General features: G+C 33.7%; 1 protein-coding gene across 1 annotated transcript in view; it reads right to left on the minus strand.

Annotated features, from left to right (window-relative positions):
- Window positions 1-1424: 1424 nt before the first annotated feature.
- The window catches only part of LOC132722852 (uncharacterized), a 43306-nt gene continuing 17349 nt past the window's right edge, over window positions 1425-27381 (minus strand). Inside the window, exon 5 of the mRNA XM_060707438.1 lies at window positions 1425-1612. Within this exon, the coding sequence (XP_060563421.1) occupies window positions 1425-1612 (188 nt within the window). The remainder of the gene's footprint in view (window positions 1613-27381) is intronic.

A 27381-nucleotide genomic window follows, 5' to 3' on the forward strand; every position in this document is an offset into this window, starting at 1 on the left:
TATATGAAATCCCACATACTCATGTCCGGCTATTTCCATTTATTTTATGTACCTAAATGTGTTATTAAATTTTCCAAAGGGAATATGATTAATTTAAAATTCCATAAAAGAAATTTAAGGGGCCTATTAAAATGTCAATACACATTCATGAGAGACACCTCACTCCAAGCCAATTTAATATGTTGGAAACAGAAAACATACACCGTCTTTTTCTTTGTACAAAATATGATAGTCAGTTTCAACTGTACTTAATGTAATCAATTAATACAGTATTTAATATGATGTCAAAGACAAAAATTATTGTTCGATTGTGATAATAAATTGTCTTATTAATTTTCTTTAAATATTTTTTGTTTGCATGTACATGATATGCAATTGACTAATTTTCTGGCCATAAATACAAAACACTGATGGAGGCAAATTGTTACTAGTGTTTTATTGAATTCTCACATTTTCTTTTTAACATTTTTAATGGGATATGCATATTTTCTGTAACTTAAAATCAAACATTTAAGGTCTAACTCGAGCATTTTTTAGGAAAAGTGATATATTTTACATTGGAATAAGAGACAAACTCAACTTAGACCTATATTGCACAGGTGAAATTTAATTACCTGAGATAGTCTTTTATTTTACTTGTAAATAAAAAAGGTAAAAAAAGTGTTAATTACCCTAACCTTTTCACAGAATGTGTATTTGACCTACGTTTATCAAAATATGTAAAAAGGTGATTTTTTGGTAAAAAATTTGTCTTAGACTAGTATTGCGCTGAGCCATCGATATGTCACTTTTGTTATGTATAAGTTTTGTTTGCACAGGTATTATCCATAACTATATAAAGATATTGCCAATTGTTGCATAAATCACTAATTTAATGTCAAGGTTAAATTAAGGTCAAGTTCAATTAAATCTTTCTTTATGTATTGTCCCACAGAATGTTGTACCCAAGTATGTGAAATAACTATAATTCTCCTTCAAGATCAAGATCATTTACAAGTCAAGGTCAAATTGTGTTTGATGTATTTAATGACATTGTCCTTCAGGTAGATGTGCTGAAGTAAAATAATAAAGTTATAGTTAGTTATAGCAAAATTTAGCAAAATTCAAATATTTGACTTTGAAGTTCAAGGTCATCTATGAATGAAGGTCAATTTCAGTCTGGTCAATTTAAAGGTCTTGTCCAAAGGGTTCATGTGTCCAAGTATGAAGGCATGCCGTTGAAAAATGAAATATTATTAGTATTACTAACGTTAATGTTTCAGACTTCAACAACACTATTACTGTAGAAAAGCTCTTTTTTTCTTTGAAAAAGTCTTAGCTAAAATGATGAAGTTAAGACACAGAAGCCTTTCGATACATTAACATTTAATTTCATAACCTAATATTTGATATTCTATATTTCTAGATAAATGTGAAGGTGATCATTAAGAATTAAAATTTTGAAAAGGAAAGGATAGGTATGATAAGTGAAAAAACTTACACCAAACCAGGTAAAATATGACAACAGCCACAATTCCAACTAGGCAACCAATTATTATAAATACTATAGCTGTAGTTTCTATCCAGTTTTTCTCGCATTCATCTTCACAGCAATCTGAATCCTCACAGCAATCTTCAGCACCCTCACAGCAATCTGAAACAATTAAAATATGAAATATTTCACAAAAGTCACCACTTTGCAGGGGCCATGCTTGACTTTTTCTTATTTCTTATTATTTTTTAAATCTGTATTTTTAAACTTCTTTTCTAGCCCTAAGATTTGAACCATTTGTACAACTTTGAAAGAGGATCATCCAAGGATCATTCCTATAAAGCATGGTTAATGTTCATAGGAGATGTTTTCTAAAGAAATTGATGACAACGCGCAATGCACCCTGTATGATGATTGATGACCTAAAAACACCATGTCTTATAAGCATTCAATGCACAGTTTGTAAAATGGTGGTATACTGCTTTACGAGTAATTTTTCTACTTTGTATGGGGATTTGCAATATACTTTTCACCACCGATGACCCGCTAGAAAATAGATTAAGAAACATAATCAACAGGACACAGATGCGTTCACATTCCACTGTAAGTCTACTGACATTATTACAGTAGGACAAAAGGATAGATAAAGGAAATTCAACATCGAAAGAAAAATTAAAATTCTCAAATTTACAATGCCTGATTTACAATTTATTAAGAGCTTGAACTGTTATGAATATTCTATTGACAAATCTAATAATTTTTTGACTTTTATTTTCTTAAATCTACATACATCATACCAACAGATTTATTATATCTTAAAAACTATCTTATCAAAAATCAAGTGCTAAAAAATCTTCCAAAACTTAGCGCCTATATAAAGTACCTTACAAAGTGAACTGGAATCAATCTATATCAAACTAAAGTTTAAATAAACAAGAGAGCCATGATGGCTCTGAAATTGATTACCCTTACATATTTTAAAACTCTCCAAGGAACAAGTAATATTTTAAACTAAATCAAAAGCAAATATAAAATCTAAATCTTAAACTGATATCAAAAAGTTCATATTATCTGAAGTAGTGCATGAGTAAAAAAAACATTACTGGCTGCTACTGCTAAGGGAAAACAACAGTTGCAAAAGAAGTGTACATGTAAGGAAACTCAATGACCCCTTGGGGCGGGGCAAATTTTAATCCTAAGGCTATTATTTGAACAAACTCGGTAGATTTCTATAAGAAGATTTTTCATGGTAAATATTCAAGCTTTAGCTCTTTGGTTTTTTTCAAAAGAAGAAATTTTAAGTTTTAACTACCGGAATATTCATACATTTGACTCAAAATTAGTCCAAATCTCCTTACTCAAACATCCACATAAATCAAAGTATTTTTAAAGTCCTGTCAAATTTGCTTCTTTATCTTTGTACTTTGACCTCCCTTAGGTCGAATTAGACTCCTGTTTACAGTTTAAAGGAGTTTTTAGTCCCGTCCATACAAGTCCAACATATTTTCATGTCAATTAGTCAAAGTGTTTTAACAGCAAGGTGAGATGTTGTCACTCTGGTTCATTAGTTTCATGGTTCATAAGTTTCATGGTTAATTGTCGGTCATAATGTATAAACACGTGGTTAAAGTGACTTTAATCAGTTTAAAGACTTAATTGGTTTAGATAACTTAATTAATATGTACTTCCGGTTGATGATTCGTTTTAGTCCCAAAATTAATTCACAAAATCTAAAGTATTACACATATCACATCCCAAAATCAACAGGGGTCATCTGCTAGTCATGAACAATCACAAAATTGAAGTCCCTAGGCCTGGGCGTTTTTTTGTTATCACTCGGAAACCATTTTTGCCTGAAAGGGCAATGTGATATTGACCTTTGACCCCTTGACTCCTATGCCTAAGCGTTTTTTAGTTATTTTTCGGAAACCTTTTTTTATCTACAAGGTCAATGTGACATTGACCTTTGACCCCTTGACCCAAACATCTAAAGGGTTCATCTGCTAGTCATGAACAATCATCTTACCAAGTTTGAAGTTCCTAGGCCTAAGCATTCTTTCGTGATTAATCAGAAACCATTTTGCCTGAAAGGTCAATGTGACCTTGACCTTTGACCCCTTGATCCTAAAAATCAATAAGGGGTCATCTTCTGGTCCTGGACAATCACCATACCAAGTTTGAAGATCTTAGGCCTAAGCATTCTTAAGTTAATGATCGGAAACCGTTTTTACCAACAAGGTCAATGTGACCTTGGCCTTTGACCCCTTGACCCCCAAATCAATAGGGTTCATTTGCTGGTAGTGAACAATTATCATACCAAGTTTGAAGTTCCTAGGCTTAAACGTTCTTTCGTTATCGGTCGGAAACCGTTTTTATCTACAAGGTCAATGTGACCTTGACCTTTGACCCGTTGACCCCAATATCAATAGGGTTCATCTGCTGGTCATGAACAAACAGCATACCAAGTTTGAAGTTCCTAGGCCTAAGCATTCTTTAGTTATCACTCGGACACCGATTTTACCTACAAGATCAGTGTGACCTTGACCTTTGACCCCAAAATCAATAGGGTTCATCTGCTGGTCATGAACAATCATTATACCAAGTTTGAAGACCTATGCGTTCTTTAGTTGTCACTCGGAAACCATTTGGTCTACGGACCGACCGGCAGACAAATGCAAAGCAATATACCCCAACTTCTTTGAAGGGGAGCATAATGAATGGTTTGAAATATCATTTCCTAAAGCAGCAGTTCTATAACCATTGTAAATAGGACACACAATAAGGAAATGAGCTTCGTCCTCAATTAGATTTGTTTGGCTCTTTGATTAGGCAATTCTCCGTTATATCTACTTTTTGCCTGTTTCGTAAGCCTATTTATAGAATAAATATATTTTGAACATCTTTCAACAAGTTTGGAAAATGTTTGCCCAATCAAACTCGGCTAATTACAATATGCATGCATATATATTAACATAGTGTACCGTTAATACTCATTTCTTTATACTTATTGTTTGATTTTATTAACCTGTCAGTTCCATACTGATTATACGGTCAATACACAGAATACCTTAATATTCGGTAAATATTCTGTAAATTCCGTGAGAGGTACGCAGTATGATGTGATTAAATTCAACCCCAAGGCTCTTAGTTGAACAAACTTGATAGACACCCATTAAAACATGTTTCATGCTAAATATTTATATAAACATATAACTATAAATGAATTCAAAGTAAAAAACAGAACATATCATAAAAGAAAAATAATTCATTTTACATACTACACTCATTCATCTGCACTCTCTCACTGCAGTCTGCGCTTTTGATATTGTTATTGATCATATCTATTCATCTTTTCAGTCATTTACTTATCTCTAAAGCCATTTTAAGCGGGGTAAAAATATAATAGTTTGATGTGTAGTTTTTGTATTGGTCAATACAGCCTAAAAGTTTAAGTCTGCATATATGTAGAGAATAATAATAATAATAATAGTAATAATAATTATAATATAGTAATAATAATTATAAGAAGAAGAAAACAAAAATATTGTGTTAATCTGCATAAAGGAAAATTAGATAAGAATTCCACGCAGAATTAAAGGTTTCAACATTGTTATTTATCATTGAAGTCTCTTTTTCAATGTTGTAACAATATGTTATATATTTTTTAGTTCCAAAAACTGTGGGAATACTCTTTTGCATTCTACATTGATAAATATACATCTTAAAGTAAATTAAAATTAGATTTTTAGTTTTTGATAAAGGACTTTCATCTGTTAAGCCAAAAATCATTTCGTCTGCAGTTAGTGACGGAAAAATATTCTTTTTTGTTTTGAAATAGATATCTTAATGCTTAATATCTTAGCTCTAGCTCTTTGGGTTCTTTAAAAGAAGATTTCTAAGTTTTTATTATATGCATTTAGGAAATATCAATGACCCCCTGGGGTGGGGCCAATTTTGACCCCAGGGTTTTTATTTGAACAAACTTGGTAGACACCCATTATGAGATGTTTCATGCTTAATATCTTAGCTCTAGCTCTTGGGGTTCTATAAAAGAAGATGTTTTAAGTAATAACTATATACATATAGGGAAAATCAATGACCCCCTGGGGCAGGGCCAATTTTAACCCCAGGCCTTTATTTGAACAAACTTGGTAGACACTCACTAGAAGATGTTTCATGCCAAATATCTAAGCTCTAGCTCTTTGGGTTTTTTAGAAGAAGATATTTAAAGTTTTTTCTTTTGGTTGCCATGGCAACCAGAGTTCTGCATGGAATTCAATTCTTTGAACAATTTTCAAAGTTAACCACCAAACGAACATTCCTGTGAAGTTTGGATGAAATTGGCTTAGTGGTTTATGAGGAGATGTCATTTAAAGTAAAAGTTTACGGACGCTGGCCGGCCGGACGCCTGACGAAAAGCGATCACAAAAGCTCACGCTGTCACAAAGTGACAGGTGAGCTAAAAATTAAACGATGTAAACCGGTCGGTTACCCAAAGCTGAATGAACTTACAGAGACTGAAAAACTGCACGAAAATATCGTGCACTCATGTCACGCTTTACTAAATAGTCTGACGATGACAACGTTACCTTAAGGGAAATCAATTTCCTTCTAATTCGTTCCTCAAACGAAAGAAATTATATTTCCCTAAATCTACTACGTCACATTAGACAAATGTGACATTAGACAAATTAGACAACTCAGTCTTACTTTCAATTTCAAATTGTAATTTTTATCCGAAGTACTTGGGTAATGCCCGTCTCACACAAAACACGGTTGGACACTCGGTTCTCATACGGTATACTCGGTTATACACGGGTTGACTGGTACGAGTATTGGGCTCCAACCGTGCCTGGAGATTAGTTGGTAAGAGTTAGACTCGAATATAGCACGAGTATGTGCGAATAAAGCACGGATATACTCGGCCAAACAAGGTTTGAACACGATTAGCATACGAATACATACGAATGTTGTACGGTTCCAACTTGGGTCTGATACGGTCTGGTACGATTTATAACGAAATTTACTTGATTCACACGACTTTTACAGGGTTAACAAAGGATCCCGAATTATCACACATTCGTGTATGTTTTGATTTAAATTGACCCATTTTGACGGCTTGGCTTCATAAATTTTCGAATTCTCATCGAAAAATAAAAACAATAGCAGATATACGAGTGAACAGAGAACAACTGACTAAGGGAACTAGAAAAAATGGTTAGGCTTAAATAGAAATGGAGATTATTTTGGCCAGAAGGCGTGAGGAGAGACAAAAATCAAGCTAACTTATGGCAGAGAAGAAGGAGGCAAATTTGGACAAGAGAATGGCCAAACAGAAGGACCATGTTTGGTCAATATGAGACTCTGCTATAAAAACTAAACAGAGAGGACCCTATGTATTACAAAACCTTTCTCCGTGTTGATGCCAAATTGAACACTGATATTATATTTTTCCAGGGAAAAGAAATCAATAGCAAAGTGTAAAAAGCATGAACTATTAATACTAATCTCAATGATCGATAGTAGATATATGTATAAACATATATGTGAGAATTTAAAAACAAATGTCGCTGATAAATATTTGCTTACTATTATTTATTTTCTGAGAACAATAGGGGCCTGACCTCATGCTTGCAATCACACTCAGACACAAGGCCACTGGTGCTACATGTACAGTTTCCGTGTTGCAGACAATACAATCTCCAAATTCATACCGACCGTCCTGAAGGCCAAAGTCGACACATTAAAAGCCCACGTTAAGCTACCACTTATTTAGCAAGGTAAATGGAGGGAAGTCAGTGACAGGTTCATCATCACGTGGAATTTTTCCCATGCTTGTGGTGGCCTGGATGGCAAACATATTCATATCCAGGCTCCACCAAAATATGGATCACTCTACCACAACTACAAGGATTTTTCTTCATGAGCCTTCTGGCATTGGCAGATGCCGACTACAAGTTCTTATTGGCATTAGTGACGGAGTATGGTTCAGCGTCCGATTGTCAAGTGTTCAACAAATCTGAATTGAGGGAGTTGGTGGAAGGTGGTTAATTAGGTTTTCCTGATCCAGAGCCGCTGCCAGGCCTGAACGAAAACCTGTCCTACTTCTTCCTGGGAGACAATGCATTTCCATTGATGACCTTGATAATGAACCCTTCTCAAGGATGGAACTTGTCCATGATGAGTGCATATTAAATTACAGACAGTCTCATGCCAGAGTGGTGGAGAATGCATCGGAATATTGGCCAACAAATTTCAATGTCTGCTTCATACAACAGTTGATAAGAAAACAGAAAATGTGAAGTCCCTGGTCCTTACCTGCGTCATGTTGCACACGCTTTTGAGGATACGATAGCCTGGTGTATCAGCCAATGCCGACCAAGAGGACCAAACCATGCCCTAGTATGACTAGAGGAGAGTAAACTAGCGGACGCAGGAGTACCTGTTGGCTGTAACGTAGACCATAACCTTGGAAAGCAACAAAGAAACTACCTCAGGGGTTTCTTCATGTCTGAAGTTGGTTCGGTTCCATGGCAAGAACAGATGATATAATAGGAACCAAGACCAATTAAGGGACTATGGGAAATTAATTTTTGCAATGGGATAATTCTAAAATATTTAATAAGCAACGCCTTAATGATAAAGTCAATTATTTTAAAGAAAACTCTCAGATATAAGTAGAAGCTGCGTAATAAAATGATTTCCTAAATATTTATAATATCCAATGAAAAAGGCCGTGTAAGATCGCACGAGGCCGTGCTATACCATGTATACCCGTACTATTTCGTGTCTGCCATGTATGATTCGTACCTGAACCGTATTTGTCGTATGGCGATCGTATGAAACTCGTGTGCATCGTCCCGTCATCGTGTGATATTCGGGTGTAAATCGAGTGTTGGATGTAGGACTTAAGGACGGTCTCGAACGATTCCATACGATTTATATACGATCTTGACACGGTTGGACTCACCCGTAGTGGACTTGAAATACGGTTGTATGTACGGGTCTCATACGGTCTCACACGGCCTCGTACGGTCTTGTACGGTCGCTAATACGATCATACACGGACATGACATCCGTGTCAGTTTTTTTAAAGTTTTAAAAATCATATACGGCTTACACGGATACACTTGAATGGCCCGACTGTAACTCGGATTACGCTACGGTTGGTTCGGTTGTATGTACGGTTTACACGGGTGGCCAACCGTGTAAGCCGTGTGTTCTGTGTTAGATGGGCTAAACCGATGAAATTTAAAGAACGGGAAAAAGAAACTATAATATCATTATTAAAATGATAATAATAATCAAAAATTTAAACAAAAATCAGAATGATAGAATGTGAACGAAATTTATTCTAATGAACAATATCAATCATGATACATGTATATTCATACAAATATAACACACATATTGCTACATATCAAAAGTTAATGAAGCTTACTGTCTATCAAAATTCACAATCCTAAAGATAAAGATACAGATAAACGCTCATTTAAATCGTCTTTCACATATCCATCTTTTGCACTGTCGCTAAGCCAGCGACCATGCCGTTTAAATAACCTGTCTTTTACTCCTTTATTAGCGGCAACAGTAGCACCGCCTGACCTTAAAGAATGTAAGCAGTACTGCTTGACGTCTTTAACATGTGGCTTTAAAGCCCTAAGAAATTCTTCACGTAAAGTCGTGTATGACATAGCCTTGTTAACTTTTCTCACAGAATACCTTTCTTTTGAACAATTCAAATTACAAAATACAAAATCATCATTTTTAAGTGACGACCATGATATAAATTTCTGAATATTAACAACTGGACATAAACAAGTTCCTGTTTTAGCTATAGTTATCCAAGACCCATCTCTATATTTATCAGTCTTACTGCTTTCTATAAAAATTGACATGTATGTTTGAAAGAAAACAATATCAGACACTTTAATACTTAACAATTCGGAACTTCTCAAAAATCCAGAAAAGGCTAGAAGACACGCACAAATGATTCTGTGATTTTTTAAAATTTTTCAAGGATACAAATGATCATACATTTTAATAATATGTCCCTTGTAAAAGGTTCATTTTTCACTGTTGGTTGCTAAGTAATCTTTTAGATGATTCTAAAATATTTGTAACTAACTTTGAATCAGTTGGCGATTTAAAGTCAAATAAATCATGAAACCATTTAACTGCATAAAAAGCAGAAATCACAGGACTTGGCGTATTTGCTGTCTGTATCAATGAAGCCAAATAAATTGCGAAAGGAAAAGCCTTAGCAGGAAAGATATCCCCACTCCCTAAACCATTACCCTTTGCCCATTTCTCCCAGCGAGAAAAACTGTTCTCATATTTCCGACTTGTGCTATCAGCCCTCGACTTGCGTAATAGATCCGGGAGTAGGTCCACCTTTTCTGCCAAAACTTCGGGTAATGCATCAATTTCATCTTTATGCGTCTGTGAAAATAAACGTATAATAAAAGAAAACAATTAGTAAGTATGCTTGAAATGTAAATTTACAAATAATCACAATAAAAAACAATTTGACTGTACATTTTATCAATCAATGAAGTTTTGTAACTGATAAATTCCTTTTATCATATCTGACAAATATGTCTATCTCCGGCAATACTGCCTTTCCACTAACAACTCTGTCTTTTCCTGGCAATACTGCCTTTTCACTGACAATTCTGTGTATTGCTGGCAATACAGCCTTTTCACTGATCTTTTCACTGACAACTCTTAAATAAAATACTGATATAAGTAATAAGATTAATCTCCCTTTGAAAAATCTATAAATAAAGCTACCACTCGGAATTTTAAATCTGTATTGCCGAAAATACCTTTCCCGGACTTACATCGACTATAAAAATCTCTATTTGTAGGCTAAACTATCCAATCCTTAACGCTATGGAGGCTATTCGTTGCCAAAAATCCAGCCTTGTTGATCTGAGTTGAACGGTGTATTTCTTTGTATGTAAACTTCAATGTTGCATACTTGGATTGAGTTTGCCGACTTAACATTGTAAACATGCAGTTCGACAAAACATTAACTGATAGTAGCAATACCAAGTGTTCGAATACTCAAAACATAAGTTACATTCTTAGCTTTACATTGTCGAAACACCAAGATTCAGATCAGCATAATCCAGCTACACGTTTTTCAATTGGAGATAAAATAAGCTCCGCCCATTTTCCCGCCAACTACATCATCGTAAATAAACGTATCTTCCGCGCAATTTCGGTATTTACCGTCGGCGACAAGAAGCGGCGAAGTTTCCGTTTATCATACCTTTTAGGTGTTTAGTTATTCACCAAACATATTTCACTTGCATGATTGCCTACAATCAATATCAGCGGACTTTAAAGGAATATAAGCATATAAGTTTTCAAACGTTGTAGACACCAAATTTCCTGGAAAAAGAAACTAAAAAAACAAAAATCACCAGGTTACATACTGACTGAGGTTAAATATTTTTCAAGGAAGTGAAAACTATTGAAAAGACCATATTCAACGACAAATAAATTTTACTGATGGTATTCCAATTTGCATAGGAATGAGTAACATTTACAGTTAAGCTGCTACCTTACCACTTTTAAATTTTCAAGTCAACATCTGATAGAGATTTTGATACGACTAATTGATAATACAGACCAAATTCTGGCTGTTGTCTTTCCTAGTAGAACTATTATATTAGTAACCTTAATTCTAGCGTATGACTTGACAAGAAAAAAAATTAACAATATTAAAATTATAACCAAAGTTGTATGTACCCTTTCGTACATAACTTTTTATTTTTACCATATATTTTCCCATTTTTCCCACTTTGTTTTTCAATAAGTAAAATTTAAATGAGTCCAAATGTATGTATGTTGATTATCAATTTATGTATACCTTGTTTATTTTATCTCTTAGAAAGCCATCACTTACAAAACTTAATAAATATTCTCTGTAGTATTTCATGTACATAAAAGTAGTTCTCTGTTTTTGATCATATAGACAACAAATTTAGACAGCAAATCTAGGTAACAGCTAATGACAGTATGTATACACATATTTTTGAGGTGCTATTGATTCAGCACAATGCATAAAAAGACCTTAACCTACGCCAGCTTACATATATTTAACAATAAAAGGCTAAATCACATCCTATGACTCAAAATACCTCCCAATGGAGATAAGCAGAGTTGCCAGGATACTTCAACATTGAAATGGGACAAATTCACAAGTTTTGGTTATACAACGGAATTATCGATATAGTTAACTCTTCATTGTTTCGTGGTAAAAATAAAAGTTTTTCTACAACCCAACATAGTCCTGTAAAGAAAGAAGGCACAAGCTTATTGTTCAGTTCTCTTTATTGGTGTTGCCAAAAGTGCATTCCATGTATCGCATTCTAGTACTTTTTGCTGAAGGTAAAAAAAAAGATATGCCTAACAGTATTGCCGTGGCTCACAAAACCCTATCATTGATATCAATGAATAGTGGTGTGTGTCATTATATATGGGAAACATTTCCTTATGTTATTTCACCAACTTTAGTTTTTGCATATTATTATGCTCATTATCAGTATATACGTTGTTATATTTTTACATTATATCTTAACCAATTTGCATTACTTGAATATCCTGTACTAGAATACGTTTTAACCAAATCAGAGGATGTTCAACGTCAAGAGTGATGTAACAGTTTCTATATAATTTGAATATTTTTGTACCCGCATGAGTTACCTCTCTTTATATTCTGCTTTCGTGAAATTGGCTCCGCCTATTAATTTTCGTCTATTTCCGTGATAATTCCATATATGGAAGTTGCAAAATCGTTTACAAATGTTAATCGCGTTAGAATGGAAAAGGAAAGTGTGGTGTTGTAAACCTGAGTGTGTCAAGTTGATGCAGTTACATTCTCAACGCCATGATGCACAGCATTAAACGTATTGTGTACGTTCTATCGTTTACATTTCTACATGTCGAAAATTTGAAGTTATACATTTATAAATACAGTTTGCAATTTATCTAAGTTGCATGTTAACAGCTTTCATTTCATCAAATCGAGATAATCAAAATGCTTAATACCCGTGCAGTATGTAACTCTCGGATCGACAATTACATTTTTACTAATCTGTATAGAAGAACCGAGGTATGCATTGTCAAGTTTCAAAGGCTGGATTATTGGCAACGAATAGCCTCTATATAACGCTAGACATAAAATTTCCGTTTTGACAGAGAATAGACCAAAATACAGCTGATTTACAGTAAGGCACGACAATAACACCTTTTGCTTTATCAAATTTCATCTTTGACAATACTCTATGAATTATTGATATTGGTGGGACAAAATATCCGAAATCATTGCCCCAAAACTCTGTGAATGCGTCTACCCCTTCAGAAAACAGATTCCAATATATGGAATAAAAGCGATCTACATTTGCATTATTTTCGAAGGCAAACCAGGCCATCTCGAATTGACCAAAACGTTTTTGCAATAAATTAAAAGTTTGAGTAGCAAATCCCCAATCGTCAAAATCTACAATTTTTGATAAATAATCAGCTATATCATTCTTCGAACGAGGGATCCATTCTAACTCAAGAAAAATTGAATTTGACAAACAAAAATGAAAAATCTTATAAGATATATCCTGTAAGTCTTTTTTATTGTAGCAACCGCTTGATTATCCGAAAACAATTTAACTATTCCATTAGCTAAAATATGAGCCAAGGACTGTAAAACCCTATACACAGCTTCAGGCTCTCTCCAAGTGGAAGATAACTTGATTCTTTACAATTCCAATTACCATGGGAAATCCCTTTTATTGTTGACACTTCATATCCTGCATAACCCGTGCAGCTGGCATCAGAATATACTATTTTAGAAACCTTTTGATTCTGAAATATATCTCTGCTATTTATCAAACTAACGTTGGACTTCCAAAATAATAATTGTTCGACAGACTCTGGAGAAAGAGAAATATATGAATCCCAGTGCTTCGCGGTAAGTACATCCGCACTTAAATATCTCGTCATGATCTGTGTCACGTGACCTAACACTACTGACATCGAAATAAGTTGACCAACAATACTGGCAACTTTTCGTACAGGAACCCGTCTATGAACTTTATGCATATTTAAAAGTTCAATAATAGTGTCATTTGCTTTAATCAATCTACGATCCGGAATATAAATGATACCCGAAACGGAATTTAATACAATTCCTAAATATTCCATAATTTGAACAGGGATCCAAATTGACTTCTGTGCGTTAGGTATAAAACCGGAAAGTAACAAATCTTTTTTAATATCGGACGAAAGCTTTTCCGTCTTATTAAAATCTGCATCGCACCCAAACCCATCGTCTAAAAACATAGAAACCATTTTTCCTTCACTACGCCACTTCTTAACAAGTGGTCTTGTTAACTTTGTAAAAATATAGCAAGCGCTTGATAATCCGAAAGGAAGAACAAGAAACTTATAATACTTAACAATGCCGTTATCTGGCCATGCAAACCCTAGAAATTCTGTGTGGGGCTGATAAATATCAATGAAATGATATGCACTCGTTAAATCAAATTTGAGTAAATAAACACCTTCTCGAAGATATGAAAGTACTACTTTTAAATCCTCAAATTTAACAGATTGTTTCCAGAGATGATGATTAACAATTCGCAAATCAAGAATAAGTCTTTTCTTACCAGATCTTTGCACAGAAACAGTTAATGGATTTACAATATATGGAATAACAGAACATCTTTTAATTAAAGATCTATCTAACAAATCTTGAATAGCATCATTTACAAAATCTGATTCCAACAAAGCTGATTTATTATTCTTGCAAACTGTTTAGGCGGAAGTGAATACAACGGCAATTAATAACCATTCTTTATGGTATCTAAAATAAAATCACTTGAACCTATACAGCGCCACAATTGAAATGTTCTTTTAATCTTCTTTTCTTTGACCATGTTCATTCTCGTAATAATTGTGCGTAAATTTATCAAGATTATAAAAATACTCATCTTTGAAGAAGTCTTCATGAGAAGGATTTTGCTGACACTTTTACTTTCCACTGGATGACTGCCCCGGCTGGGACTGATGGACGGGTGATGTTTGGACAATTCTTTCGGAAGTGGTTATATTCGCCGCAGGCAAAGCAGGACCCAAGTAAACCTGAGTTATACCCAAGGGTTGCATGTAGCTTCTTAAACGGAAGTTGCTGGATGAGCCACGAAAATACTTCCCTCTAGGAAATGTTGATATGGGTTGAAATCGAAAATCATTCGTACTTGAAAACTTAGCACCGGTGTAGGAACCAGCATCGTCACGAGAATAGGATGACGTGGCCGCACCCTTGCCACGTGAGCTTAAACGTTTACGCTTAAGAGCTCGGGCCTCAGACTTGTAGATTTTGCTTTCGTATTCTGAGTCACTAGCGACGGGATTTGTTTCATACTGCCTCACAGTTTCCCAGCCGCCTGAAGAAGTATCTGCGATGCGTATCAATTTGTTTCGTTTTTTAAACTTGTCTGATAGTTCTAAACAAAGCTCTTTAGAATAGTCAAACTTCTGATTATCTATAGCCCAAACTAGCTGCTCTACTGTACTGCTCATGTCACTATTAAATTCATATTGGATCTTGTTACCTTGAAAACGCCAAGAAATGTCCCTCTCGGTTTTCAACTTTTTCACTTCGTTGACGACACTTTGAGAATTTCCTTGAACTTCTGCACGCAGAGCTCTTACTTCTTCCCGCTGCTGCCTTAATTCAAACAAAACTTCTCTTATTGAAGAATTCTCTGGCTGTAAAATAGCAGAACTAGTTTCGTCATTTTCAGCCATGCCGCATGTACATGTACAAATTACTTCTGTTGTGTTAAGTATGTAAAATTAAACGATGTAAACCGGTCGGTTACCCAAAGCTGAATGAACTTACACAGACTGAAATACTGCACGAAAATATCGTGCACTCATGTCACGCTTTACTAAATATCCTGACGATGACTACGTTACCTTAAGGGAAAATAATTTCCTTCTAATTCGTTCCTCAAACGAAAGAAATTATATTTCTCGATCATATATGAATCAACAGTATTCAACGAACTGATGTACAAACAAGCAATTATGTTGACATATTTATCATTCAACAGATGTATGTTAGAAAACGGTAAGGCCAATGTCCTACATGAATGGTTCACCCTGCGGTTGGCTCGAACTACCAATCTCTCGAACAAATTTGCAAAGGCCATCCGAGTTTGAGCAAACGAAACTCGACTGTATTTGACTTTTTTTTATATTGAATGAATATATTCATGGAAATATTAAGAACAATATTTAAGTTTTCAGCATAAAACATGTAGTTCATAAAATAAATTAACAAATAGGAGGTCTGCATCTATCTGAGAAAACCATTCAGTGTCTATAATAACTGATATTTTGTTTGTTTGATTTGGGTTTAAGGTCATTCCGACACAGTATAGATCATATGGCGACGTTCTAGCTTTAACTCATGGAATAAGACCTCAGGTGCTCTTCCGTGAATTATTTCAGGCACGAACGGGCACCTGAGTAGAAATTAATGCAATATACTTTGTGACAATTACTGTTTTTGCAGGTTTTCATAATACTTTTATCTCACCTGACATTTGACCTCAGTCCACTCAGATTACCAGTCTATGCAATATTCGTTTTTTTTCAGGCCACCAGGACCGGCACCCTTATGTTTATCATCTCTCTTAAAATAAGTACTACCATCAAAGTAGAAAGAAAAGAAGATGCTGAACCATTGCAATAAGCAAGGTTCTCACTGAGATTTTTCAAATAGGAGTTCTCGGACTCTCAAGCACTATAATTGGGATTCCGAAATCACATTGAATATATCAAGCCATCTTTGCTGCATTTATAAAATAGAGATAAACAGAATCCCTAAAGAAAGCCCAACACGGCAAAATTGACAATGTTGCAGGCTCGGTTTGATTGAGCCTGTTCATGGACGGTACTGGATAGTGCAAGTTACCGTCCACGCCCCCTAGCACCGGCTTAAGCAGAATTCAACATTATACATGAACTGGTACAATTTAGAATTCATATGATGTATACATGATTATGATGAATTAGCAGAGTAAAGGGAAGGGAGTCAGAGTTTGAACAGAGAAAAAATCTTATTCAGGAAAGTGGTAATATGTTCTAAATGGAAAACACTGTACCATAAAGAAGTGACTGAAAATGATTGAAATATGATTTATAATACCCTACATCATCAGACCATCATGCTGTTTTCTTCCTGATTTACTCCACACTCTCCCCTCTCATTAGAAAATATTCATTGTTTGTCAAAATACACATACTGGCAAATACCTCCATGTCAACTAAAATAAACAATATCTATAGTAATTTAATTTCTAAACTACATGTTATAACACACATTTTAAAAAAATCATAGTTTCCTTTTGTTGACTTTCCTTTTGATTATAAAAAGCGGCATTGCGAAAATATGTGACAAATTAATTTTGTCCGTTCCTGCTTAAACATCACAATTCTAATTGTTGTTGATTTTGATTATAATACATTAAATATTTCTTGACTGTTTTTAGACTATTATTCATTGACAATTTCATCGGGCATCGTAAAACAAAATTTTCAAATTTGTAATTTACAGCAAATTTTACCGTTGTTGATCTTAGGTTGGTCAGTTTTTCTAAATCTTCTTTAACAAATTTGTTTGTTTCACTTGGAACTTATTATCAAATGGGTCATTGGTATTTTTAACTTCGGACACGAGGACTGACAGAAAGGAAATTTATCTCGGACCGCATGATTTTTATTTAGCCAGGACCTAGGACCGTCGGACTTTCGCACAGACTGGGCTACATGGAGTGCCAAAAGCATGTCACAATGAAGGTTCATTCATAAAACGCCCTATGAACACATTTGCAGGTGTTTCTAAATTCAAAATTCACAACTTTCATGTTAAGATGTTGAATTCTGCTTAAGCCAGTGCTAAGTCTATATAATGGAGGTGCACCTTCAAGTACCATGCATGAACAGACTCAATCAAACCCAAATTTACATTAGTAAAACTTTTTCAATTTTGTCGTTTTGGACGTTCTTTAAGGATTCTGTTTTTTTTTTCTATTTTAATGTTTTGACTTGATAAAACATTTTTAAACCATCTGATAGGTACAAAATTTTATGTGGTCCATTGGTTTTGCTCTGCCCTTGACAATATTTTATCAATGTAAAACAATTGTTTATTTTATATTTATTTACTTTCGTCTTTAAGCATGGTTGTGAGCAATAAGGATAAAATTTCTTGCCCAAGGAAACATTTTACCACTACTGTTGGTTTTCATATTTTTTCATGTGCTTTTAACACAGCCCATCAAGCAAACTTGAGGTCAATTTGTTACGTTCTCAAAAGATTTTCCAAACATAACCCCCATAGTAACCAGAAAGAAAATATTAAATCTGATAAAAGTTTGATTCCCGTACCTTCCCAGACTTTTTTACAAGCAAAACTTTACCATGAATTTCTAAATTGAAAAAGGGGAAAAAATTCAGCCTAAATGCAAGATAGAATTATGGATCTTGTCAGTGATTATAATTATGATGTGAAGTTTTAAAGACGTTTTCGGTAGTTTTCTGTGCGCATCGTTATGCGCTTCCAAGAAAGATAATCACGGATAATTACTCTTCAAATGAAGGTAAAGTTGAATAGTATTCAGATAAGTGTTTAAATTTCGGGTATAAGCAAATAATGAGTAAATAATACAGAATAGATAAATTATTAAATGTTCAAAAGGAGATCGGCTCAAAAGAATAAGAGGTCGTTTAGACAACATCACATGGATTTCTCCAAGCATTAGTAAGACAGCATTGATGATAATTCTGCGCGCGTTACCCCGCCCACTTGTGGTATAGTGACGAAAGTGCGTCGCGACTTGATTTCTGGCAGATAACTGGGCAAAGAAGTTTTAAATGATATAGTTTAAAAGTGTTGAATAAAAAAACAAAGTTAATATCTAAGAAATGTTCCGAATTTCATTATTTTCTTTGTAAATTTCTGAATACTTGCTTACTGTTCGGGTATGTTAGTCGAGTGAAAAAAATAATATGGCCCTAGATATGTTTTAAAAAGATATTCAGTATCATTTACTTAATATAACATCAAAAGAAAACGAAATTTTTATTACAACATGTTTTTGTTGTATATTTGACAATACATTTAGTATAACACTGATATTTCTTAAGAAAGCGTGGTAATTTTGACAGTTGGCATATGCAGTAACCATGGAAACTGCCCGTTTACAAAAAACTAACACGTCAACATATATATTTTATTTCTATTTTTGAATCCACCATCAAATGTTACTTGATATATCAATAATGTAGAAACTTCTATGAAAGAAATTTCTTGATAGCTTTAATTTTTTACAGAATTCATGTTTATTTTTTCTCATTTTTTGTTTAGTTTAAAAGCATGAAAACTTATTTTTTAAAGAAATATGTTCCAATTATCGTTTGTTTTATACAGAATCCTAAGATAAAGCAAGCTTTGTATAAAATTATTGTTATTGTGAGCGTAATAAGCTATTTTATGCATTATTATAACACAGTTTGGCTATTTTGACAATTTTGAGATATACGGTTACTATGGAAACTGCCATTTTTCAAAAAATCCAACACGCCAACATATATTTTTCTTTTTATTTTTGAATTTGTCATTGAATTTTACACAACATACAAAAAAATTAGAAAATCCTATTAAACACTTTTTCAATATCTCTAATTATTCTCCGAATTCATGTTTATTTTTCTCATTTTTGTTCGGTTGAGGAACATGGAGAACCCATTTTTTAAAGAAATATGTTCAGATTATCATTTGTTTCATACAGAATCATTAGATAAGATTATCTTTGCATAAAACAATGCTCGTTGTGTGTTTTAAGCTATCTTATACATTTTATATTCGTTTTAACACAGTTAGGCTATTTTGACAGTTTTTAGATATACGGTTACCATGGAAACTGCCATTTTACAAGAAATCAAACACGTAAACATATATTTTTATTTTTATTTTTAAATTCGCCATTAAATTTTACTTACCATACAAAAAATTTAAAAAATTCTATGAAAGGATAAATTTTTCATAAAACTGTAGAAAATGTCTTTAAAAAAATATCTTTGATAGTTATTGAGATATATTAAACAAGAGACTATGTAGAAAAGGGGAGATAAATGCAAGATAGAGTTATGGAACTTGCTCACTGACATGCATATGTGAAGGTTCAAATCAACTATCTCCGATAGTAAGATAGTTATTGAGATATGTAAAACTTACATGTAAACATTAACCAAGAGACTAAGTAAACAAGAGCCACCGCGGTGCAGGGGCAACGCTTGAATTTTTTCTTTTCTAAAAGCAAACAAAAAATGTTTAAACAAATCGGTGTCTTGTCACATAAGTTAAGTATATATATATTGTATATATATATATATATACACGCATTTATATATATACATATATACATATATATATATACATATACGCATTTATTGATATACGCATTTATTATGCGTGAAAATGCAGTAGTTTAACCTTCAAAGTCAAGGTCATTAAAGAGCCCAAGTCAATTTGAGTTTAATAAACATGAAGGTCGTGTCGTTATGAATGTTCTGTTATAATATGATTTTGATCCATATAATTATAGCAAATTTACAGCCAAAAAAATGAAAATTACAATAATTTGACCTTCAAAGTCAAGGTCATTTATGAGTGAAGTTCAATGTCTGTCTGGTTATTTTTAAGGGATATCCTTGAAGATTATTATGTTCCAGTTTGAAGACAATTTTTATCCAAAAATGACAAAGTAACATCCAATAATAGCAAGGACAAGCAAAAGTTGGACTTTTGACCTTGAAGGTCAAGGTCATTTATGGATGAAGGTCAAGGTTATTGTGGTCTACTGAAAGGTCTTATCCCAACGGATGTTGTTATGAATACAATACACCAAGAACTAAAAAACGTAATGATCCAGGTACAAGTTACCGGACGGCAACGCCGCAAGGACTTTAACAATACCTCTCCTTTTTTTTAAAAAAAAGTCGAGCTATATGATCATTATATGACCACAAATATACATATGAAGTTTCAAGTTTGTACGTATATTTCATAGTTTCAAAGATGTGCAAAACTTGCATGTTAAACTTTACCAAAATAGGAGCTATCACAGAACGTGACAAATTCCCCCGAAGGATTCTGGTAAAACACCTATTACATGTTAATTGTGGTAGTACAAATTGAAAAAGTTCCAACCTATGGTTATTTCATATGTGAAAGAAAAAATACAACCCTTCCATGCATACTGAAGTTTCAGAGGGGACATAACCACCACCTTCTACATTTGTATAAAATAAAAAATGACAAAGTTTGAACCCTCACAGTGACCTTGACCTTAGTGGTAGAAACCCGAGTTTTATTTGCGACACACAATATATCTATGCATATTTCATGTGTGAAAGAAAAATTACAATCGTTCCATGTATACTGAAGTTTCAGAGCGGACATGACCACCACTTTCTATATTTATATAACATAAACAAGAACTTTCGGAGGACAATGACGCTCAACTATTCGAAAAGTTGTCACAAGTGTGTTTCAATGAGTATAATAATGCTTACCTTTATGAATACATAAAATTGTCCAAAAAGGTACAAAGGCTTATTATTAAGATATTTTATCAAGTTAATCACAGCTTTTTATCATGAATGCATAAAATTGTTCCAGAAAAAGGTACACTCCCTTCAAAAGTTATGGAGATACCAGCTTACAAGCAAAAATTTTACATAGAATTTCTAAGCCGAAAAAGGTGCATAATTATGAAAATAAACAAATCAGAGTTACGGGACTTGTGCCAATCATTAAGATTATCACATTGAACAAGTGTGCGAAGTTTCAATCCATTCTCTTCTGTAGTTATGGAGATACTTGTTTACACGCAAAAAAACTTAAACAAGAATTTCTTAGTCGAAAAAGGGGCATAATTATGCAAAAAAGCAAATTAGAGTTATGGGACTAGTGCCAATCATGTAAGATAATCACAGAGAACAAGTGTGTGAAATTTCAATCCATTCCCTTCAGTAGACCTGTTTACCTCTTTTTGACCTTATCAGTAGTTTAGGAGTGATTTGTCAGTAGTGTTGGGGTGTCTGTCAGTAGTTTTATGGTTCATCAAAAATTCAGGCAATGGGAAAGTCTAAAATACAATAACTTAATAACTTTTTCCAACCTGCTGTTATTTAGGAATCTGGCTACATCCTTTTTATAAGTTTTCACATTGTATCAGATGTTGACAAAGACAAATTCATATGGCATATAAACTCAGACATCATAATCTCTACACATGTAACTTGTTCTTGTTGGAGGAGTAGATAGCTCATCATTATTTTTTCCAGCCCTTCTTTTCGACATAATGGAATTGTAAAATTACAATGTGCAAGGACTAACCACAAGACGAGACGCTTGATAAATATGGCTTTATCATTATCATAAGCGTTTATATTACATTGATGATAGCGGAACCCATATGTACTTAAATACCACAAAGATCGAAAAATTAACTTTTTTCAGATCCATAGGAAAATCAGGATAAATCCGTGGTGAGTTATTTGCTGGTCAAAAACGTAGAAAATACGGACAATCCGTAGAAGTAAACAGGTCTGTAATAATAAAATAAAAAAATATTATTATTTTAATTTTTATGATTTATTGTCTGAATTTAATAAAAATTAAATGTCAGTAGTTATGGAGATACCAGCTTACACGCACAAACTTAACCAAGAATTTCTATATCGAAAACGTAGCATTGTTATGCAAAAAGGCAAATCAGAGTTATGGGACTTGTGCCAATAATGTTAGATAATCACAGAGAACAAATGTGTGAAATTTCAATCAGTAGTTACGGAGATACCAGCTTACTTGCAAAACTATGAAGGGACGCCGAAACCGACGCCGACAAATGGGTGACTGCATTAGCTCGATTATTCTGCAAATAGTCGAGCTAAAAATGACAAAGTTTGAACCCCCACATTGACCTTGACCTTAAGCGTAGGAACCTGAGTCTTGTTTGCGACACACCGTATATCTATGGTTATTTCATATATGAAAGTAAAATTAAAATCCTTTGGAGCGACACGACCATCATTATCTATATGTATAAATTGGGACGGACTGAGGGACGGTTCGATTTTAATATGCCACCCTTCGGGGGTATAAAAAGGAGATTTTTTTAGTACAAAAGGGAGCATAATTCAGTCAAAATACATGGCAGAGTAATGAATCTTGAGATGTGACCTTCAATTATGACCCTAAGTACATGTGTAAAGTTTCAAGTAAATATCTTTGAAGACCTTTAACCTTAAACCAAAATCAACCTTTAACCAATGTTTTAAAGGGGCAATAATTCTGCAAATATTGCAGGCAAAGTTATGCAACTTTGCAAACTGATGCACAATTTCTTAGTTAAAAAGGGGCATAATTCTGTACATATTGTAGCCAGAAATATCCAACTTTCCAATCGGATGAACATTGTTTCTATAAATAAGTATTGTAAGTTTCAATTGAATATCACAAGCAATAATTGAGATATTTGATTTTACAAAAAAACTTAAACGGACGCAAATGCCGACACGACTACAACAGCTCACCATATTCTTCGAATATTCGAGCTACAAATGGGAATACGGGGTGGGCGTAGCATTGTTCCACCGATATTATTTGATAATACTTATCATGCGTATACTTACCTTCATTTGCATACATTAACAGGGTTTATACAGATATCCAATGCCAAAATTCAAGGGTTTTTTAAGCACTACATGTATTTAAGTTTAAGCACATTTGTTGCACATATATATCGACACAATATTCAAACCTAAGAAGGATAGCTTATGCATCATTTTTTCTTGTATTATACACAATTTCTGGCCAAATTAAGGTTTTTATAGAAGAACAAGAAAGGGTGCGTGAAATACAAATTATTTCAAAATAATTGCAATTTGTCTACTTACTGTTATGCCAAAATTAAAAAAGCTTTGTTTGCTGTCTCTCGACCCAACTTGAAAAACGCTGCGTTCCGAAAAAAATTATTTGCTCTCGCCGACCATATTTTTTTTGGTTTCTAGCGCCCCATATTTTTACCGATACCTGTTCAATAACGACGAGTAGTATTCTGGTTCCCGCATGTTATTCTTCACATATATGTATCGACAATCAAATGCCGTCGGGTAAATGTCAATTGTGTACAGGTTAACAGTTTTCGCGATGTTAGAAGAAGAGTATTTTATCTTGTCAACAGTTGGTGGCTCAAACTGTAAGGCTATTTGTCCCGTGAACTGAATGCAAAGAAACAAATGTGTATTCACTCGAAGCATAAATTTAAAGCCACGGAAATACGATCGGATGACCAGATATTTGTGCCCAATGATATATTGATAAATTTTGGGGGGAAAATGTTGAAACCTCAGCCTTCTTTAAGCTTGCATTCTTATGAAACTTTAAATCATTTCTTGCTTAGTCTATCAAAAATTGTATCATGAAAATATAAAATTAATATAATTATATTTATATCCTATAACAGACTACCGTATAAGTACTAATTTCTGCGGGCTTAATATTCTGCGATTTTTGTTAAAATAAGGGGTTTTAAATTTCTGCGTATCTTATTTCTGCGGTGTAATCATTCTCGTCTTGATGTTTTTTATTTCTACAGTTTAGATATTTTTACAAAATTAACCGATACAAACAGACAACATATCAAGATTTGTTGATGTAACATGTACATTACTTCCGGTAAACATGCAAACAACTTCTAATGTGTTTTCATCGTAATCATCATGTATCGGTATATAAACATTTATAAACAAAGATTAACAACGTGCAATGACAACAATTAATTTTAATACTGCATGTGTATAAATATGAAGTGTGAAAAATAAACAATGGTAAAATCGCATGTAGACACAAGAAATTGTACAAATACAAAAGGGTATGTTTATTGCACCCGTCAAACTATAATAGTTTTATTTTACAAAAAAATCAAGAATAGGGTGAGCAAAAATCATACAAACATGATATTCTTTTAAACAAAAAAAAAACGAAAAGTAACTTTTTTTCTAATATTTTATTCATAACACAGGTGCTCGTCCAGTCTTGGTGCCCATATAAAATAAATGAAGTTTAAAACAAAAATTGAAAAAAAAAAAAAAATTTGGAAAAAAAAAAAAAATTGAAAAAAAAAACATCAAAATAACTATTTTGGGTTGAGTGTAAGAAAAATTTTTTTTTCCTATATACCATTACTATGAAAAAGGTCACTTAGTCGCCGTAACGCTACGGAGCTTTACTAGGACACGCTGTGGAACAACCACAATATCGAGTTCTGTAACAATAAAAGCTATTTTGCTACTCTTTACACATTGTGCATTTAGAAAATTGTTAACATTCTTATTGTACCTTACATACAATCTTAAATAACTTACATTTTAACTCGGACACTCTAATTTGTTAAAATTTTGCAAAACAACAGTGATAGTCGGCCATTTTGTCGAAATCGAAAGTACAAAACATACACCGTACTGTTTCGTTGTTCTGGTCCCCTACGACTACGTTCGCTGAACAATAGACAACAGTAACCAATAAATTGATGGTTACCGTTGTCTACTGTTCCTCGCACGAAGTTGTAGGAAACCAGGAGAGCGGAACAGTACGATGTATGTTTTGTACTTTCGTTTTTGACAAAATGGCCGACCATGAACGGAATTTTGCAAGATTTTAACAAATTGGAGTGTCCGAGTTAAAATGTAAGTTATTTAAGATTGTATGTAAGGTAGATGAAGAATGTTAACAATTTTCTAAATGCACGATGTGTAAAGAGTAGCAAAATAGCTTGTATTGTTACAGAACTCGACATTTTGGTTGTTCCACAGCGTGTCCTAGTAAAGCTCCATAGCGTTACGGCGACTAGGTGACCTTTTCATAGTAATGGTATATAGGGAAAAAAAAATTTTCAATTTTTTTTTTCTTACACTCAAACCAAAATAGTTATTTTGATGTTGGTTTTTTTTTTTTCAATTTTTTTTTTTTTTTTTTCAATTTTTTTTTTTCATTATTTTTTTTTAAACTTCATTTTTTATATGCGCACCAAGACTGGACGAGCACCTGTGATTCATAACGGATACATAAAGAAAACATCCCATCTACAAAACCGAAAATTGTACATGGTAATGTAATTATACAATACCGGTAGTTGACATATTCCGACATAGACATAGTGAAAGGCTTAATTTTCTGCGGTTTTTAAATCTGCGATGTCTTTAAGAACCACAGAAATAGCAGAAATAAAGTTCCTGCAGAAAAAAGTACTTATACGGTATGTTAATCTTTGACCTCCAAGTGTGACCTTGACCTTGGAGGTAGGTGACCAAATGTTGCGCATGACACATTGTATCATTATTGTGAGCAATTGTGGCAAGTCTTTACGAAATCCCTTGAAAGATAAAAAAAAATATGAACCGGACTCGACCTTTACCCTCAAATAGACAATGTTGACCTTGAATGAGCAAGTGCAACCTTGACCCTGGAGGTAGGAGTCTGATTGTTGCGCATGACACATCGTCTTATTATAACAAACATTTGTGCCAAGTTCTTTCAGATTCCTTTAATAAATGATAAAGTTATGGACCGGACACGAAAGTGAGACAGACAGACTGACGGACGGACAGACGGACGGACGTACTCACTAAATGGTATTTAGGTGACTTTTCCTTTGATATTTTGGCCATTTTTAGTCACACAAGGCTTAAAAAGACACACTAGTAAAAACGGAATGAATAGGGTCAAAGAGAATTTACTGTTACCCATTGTTCTCTACGTCCACAAGAACCAATGGATTCGTACGGACAGACAGACGGAGCCTATTTCTATATCCCCCTTTTTTCTTCGAAAAGGCGGGGACATAAAAATACCCATCTACCTACCTACCCAACTCAAAAAGGTAGGGTCAGGAGACAGCAAACAAAGACTTACTTTTTTTAAATGTGGCCTTACCTTGAGCAAAGTTAAACAATTCATTGATTTTGATACTAAATTGGATCTTTTTTTTTATTTTGTGAACTATTGATTTTTATCGACACTATGTCATTCAATCAATTTCAAGCATATTTTCAGCACTTTTTAAGCACTTTTCACAGTAATTTCAAGGACTTTTAAGCACTATTTTACATTTTTATGCACTTTTTAAGACAGAGACTCAAATTTAAGCACTTTTAAAGACTGTACGAACCCTGAAAAAACAGTTTTGAAAAAAGAGGTTTTTTTACACATTTATATATATGTTTGATGGTTATTGACAGAAGACATGACATCATGAGGCGGCGTTCTGCAAAAACACAAACACTTGACAGGTGAAAGTGGTTGCTTGATGAAAGATTAATCTCAATAAGCTGACTAATTAGCTGTTGCAGGTTGAGCAAATACATTAAAGATATAGTGAGACAATGATCGGGGAAAATATTAAGTTGTCGCATCAGACAAAAGTCGCATAATACACATGGTTGCAAGGACAAGTTAGAATGTATAAAGACTTTAGTGATAAATATTTTTTTAGGATGATCAGTCCAAACCATATGGTCTACGTACGGACGGACAGACAGACAGATCTTAGGTTCCTATGACCTTGACGTTTGACCTAAAGACCTCAATATAATCAAGAGGGTCTACTTGTTATAACCAATCAATTTGTAAAACAAGAAGGCCATGATGGCCCTGAAATCCCTCACCTGTATATAGGACCCCGGGCAGGGCCAATTTTAACTCAGGGGCTTTATTTGAACAAACTTGTAGACACCTATTTCAAGATGTTTCATGATAAATATCT

Source organism: Ruditapes philippinarum, unplaced genomic scaffold, assembly GCF_026571515.1.
Source record: "Ruditapes philippinarum isolate M1 unplaced genomic scaffold, ASM2657151v2 ctg490_1_1_1_1, whole genome shotgun sequence".
Classification (NCBI taxonomy): Eukaryota; Metazoa; Mollusca; class Bivalvia; order Venerida; family Veneridae; genus Ruditapes; species Ruditapes philippinarum.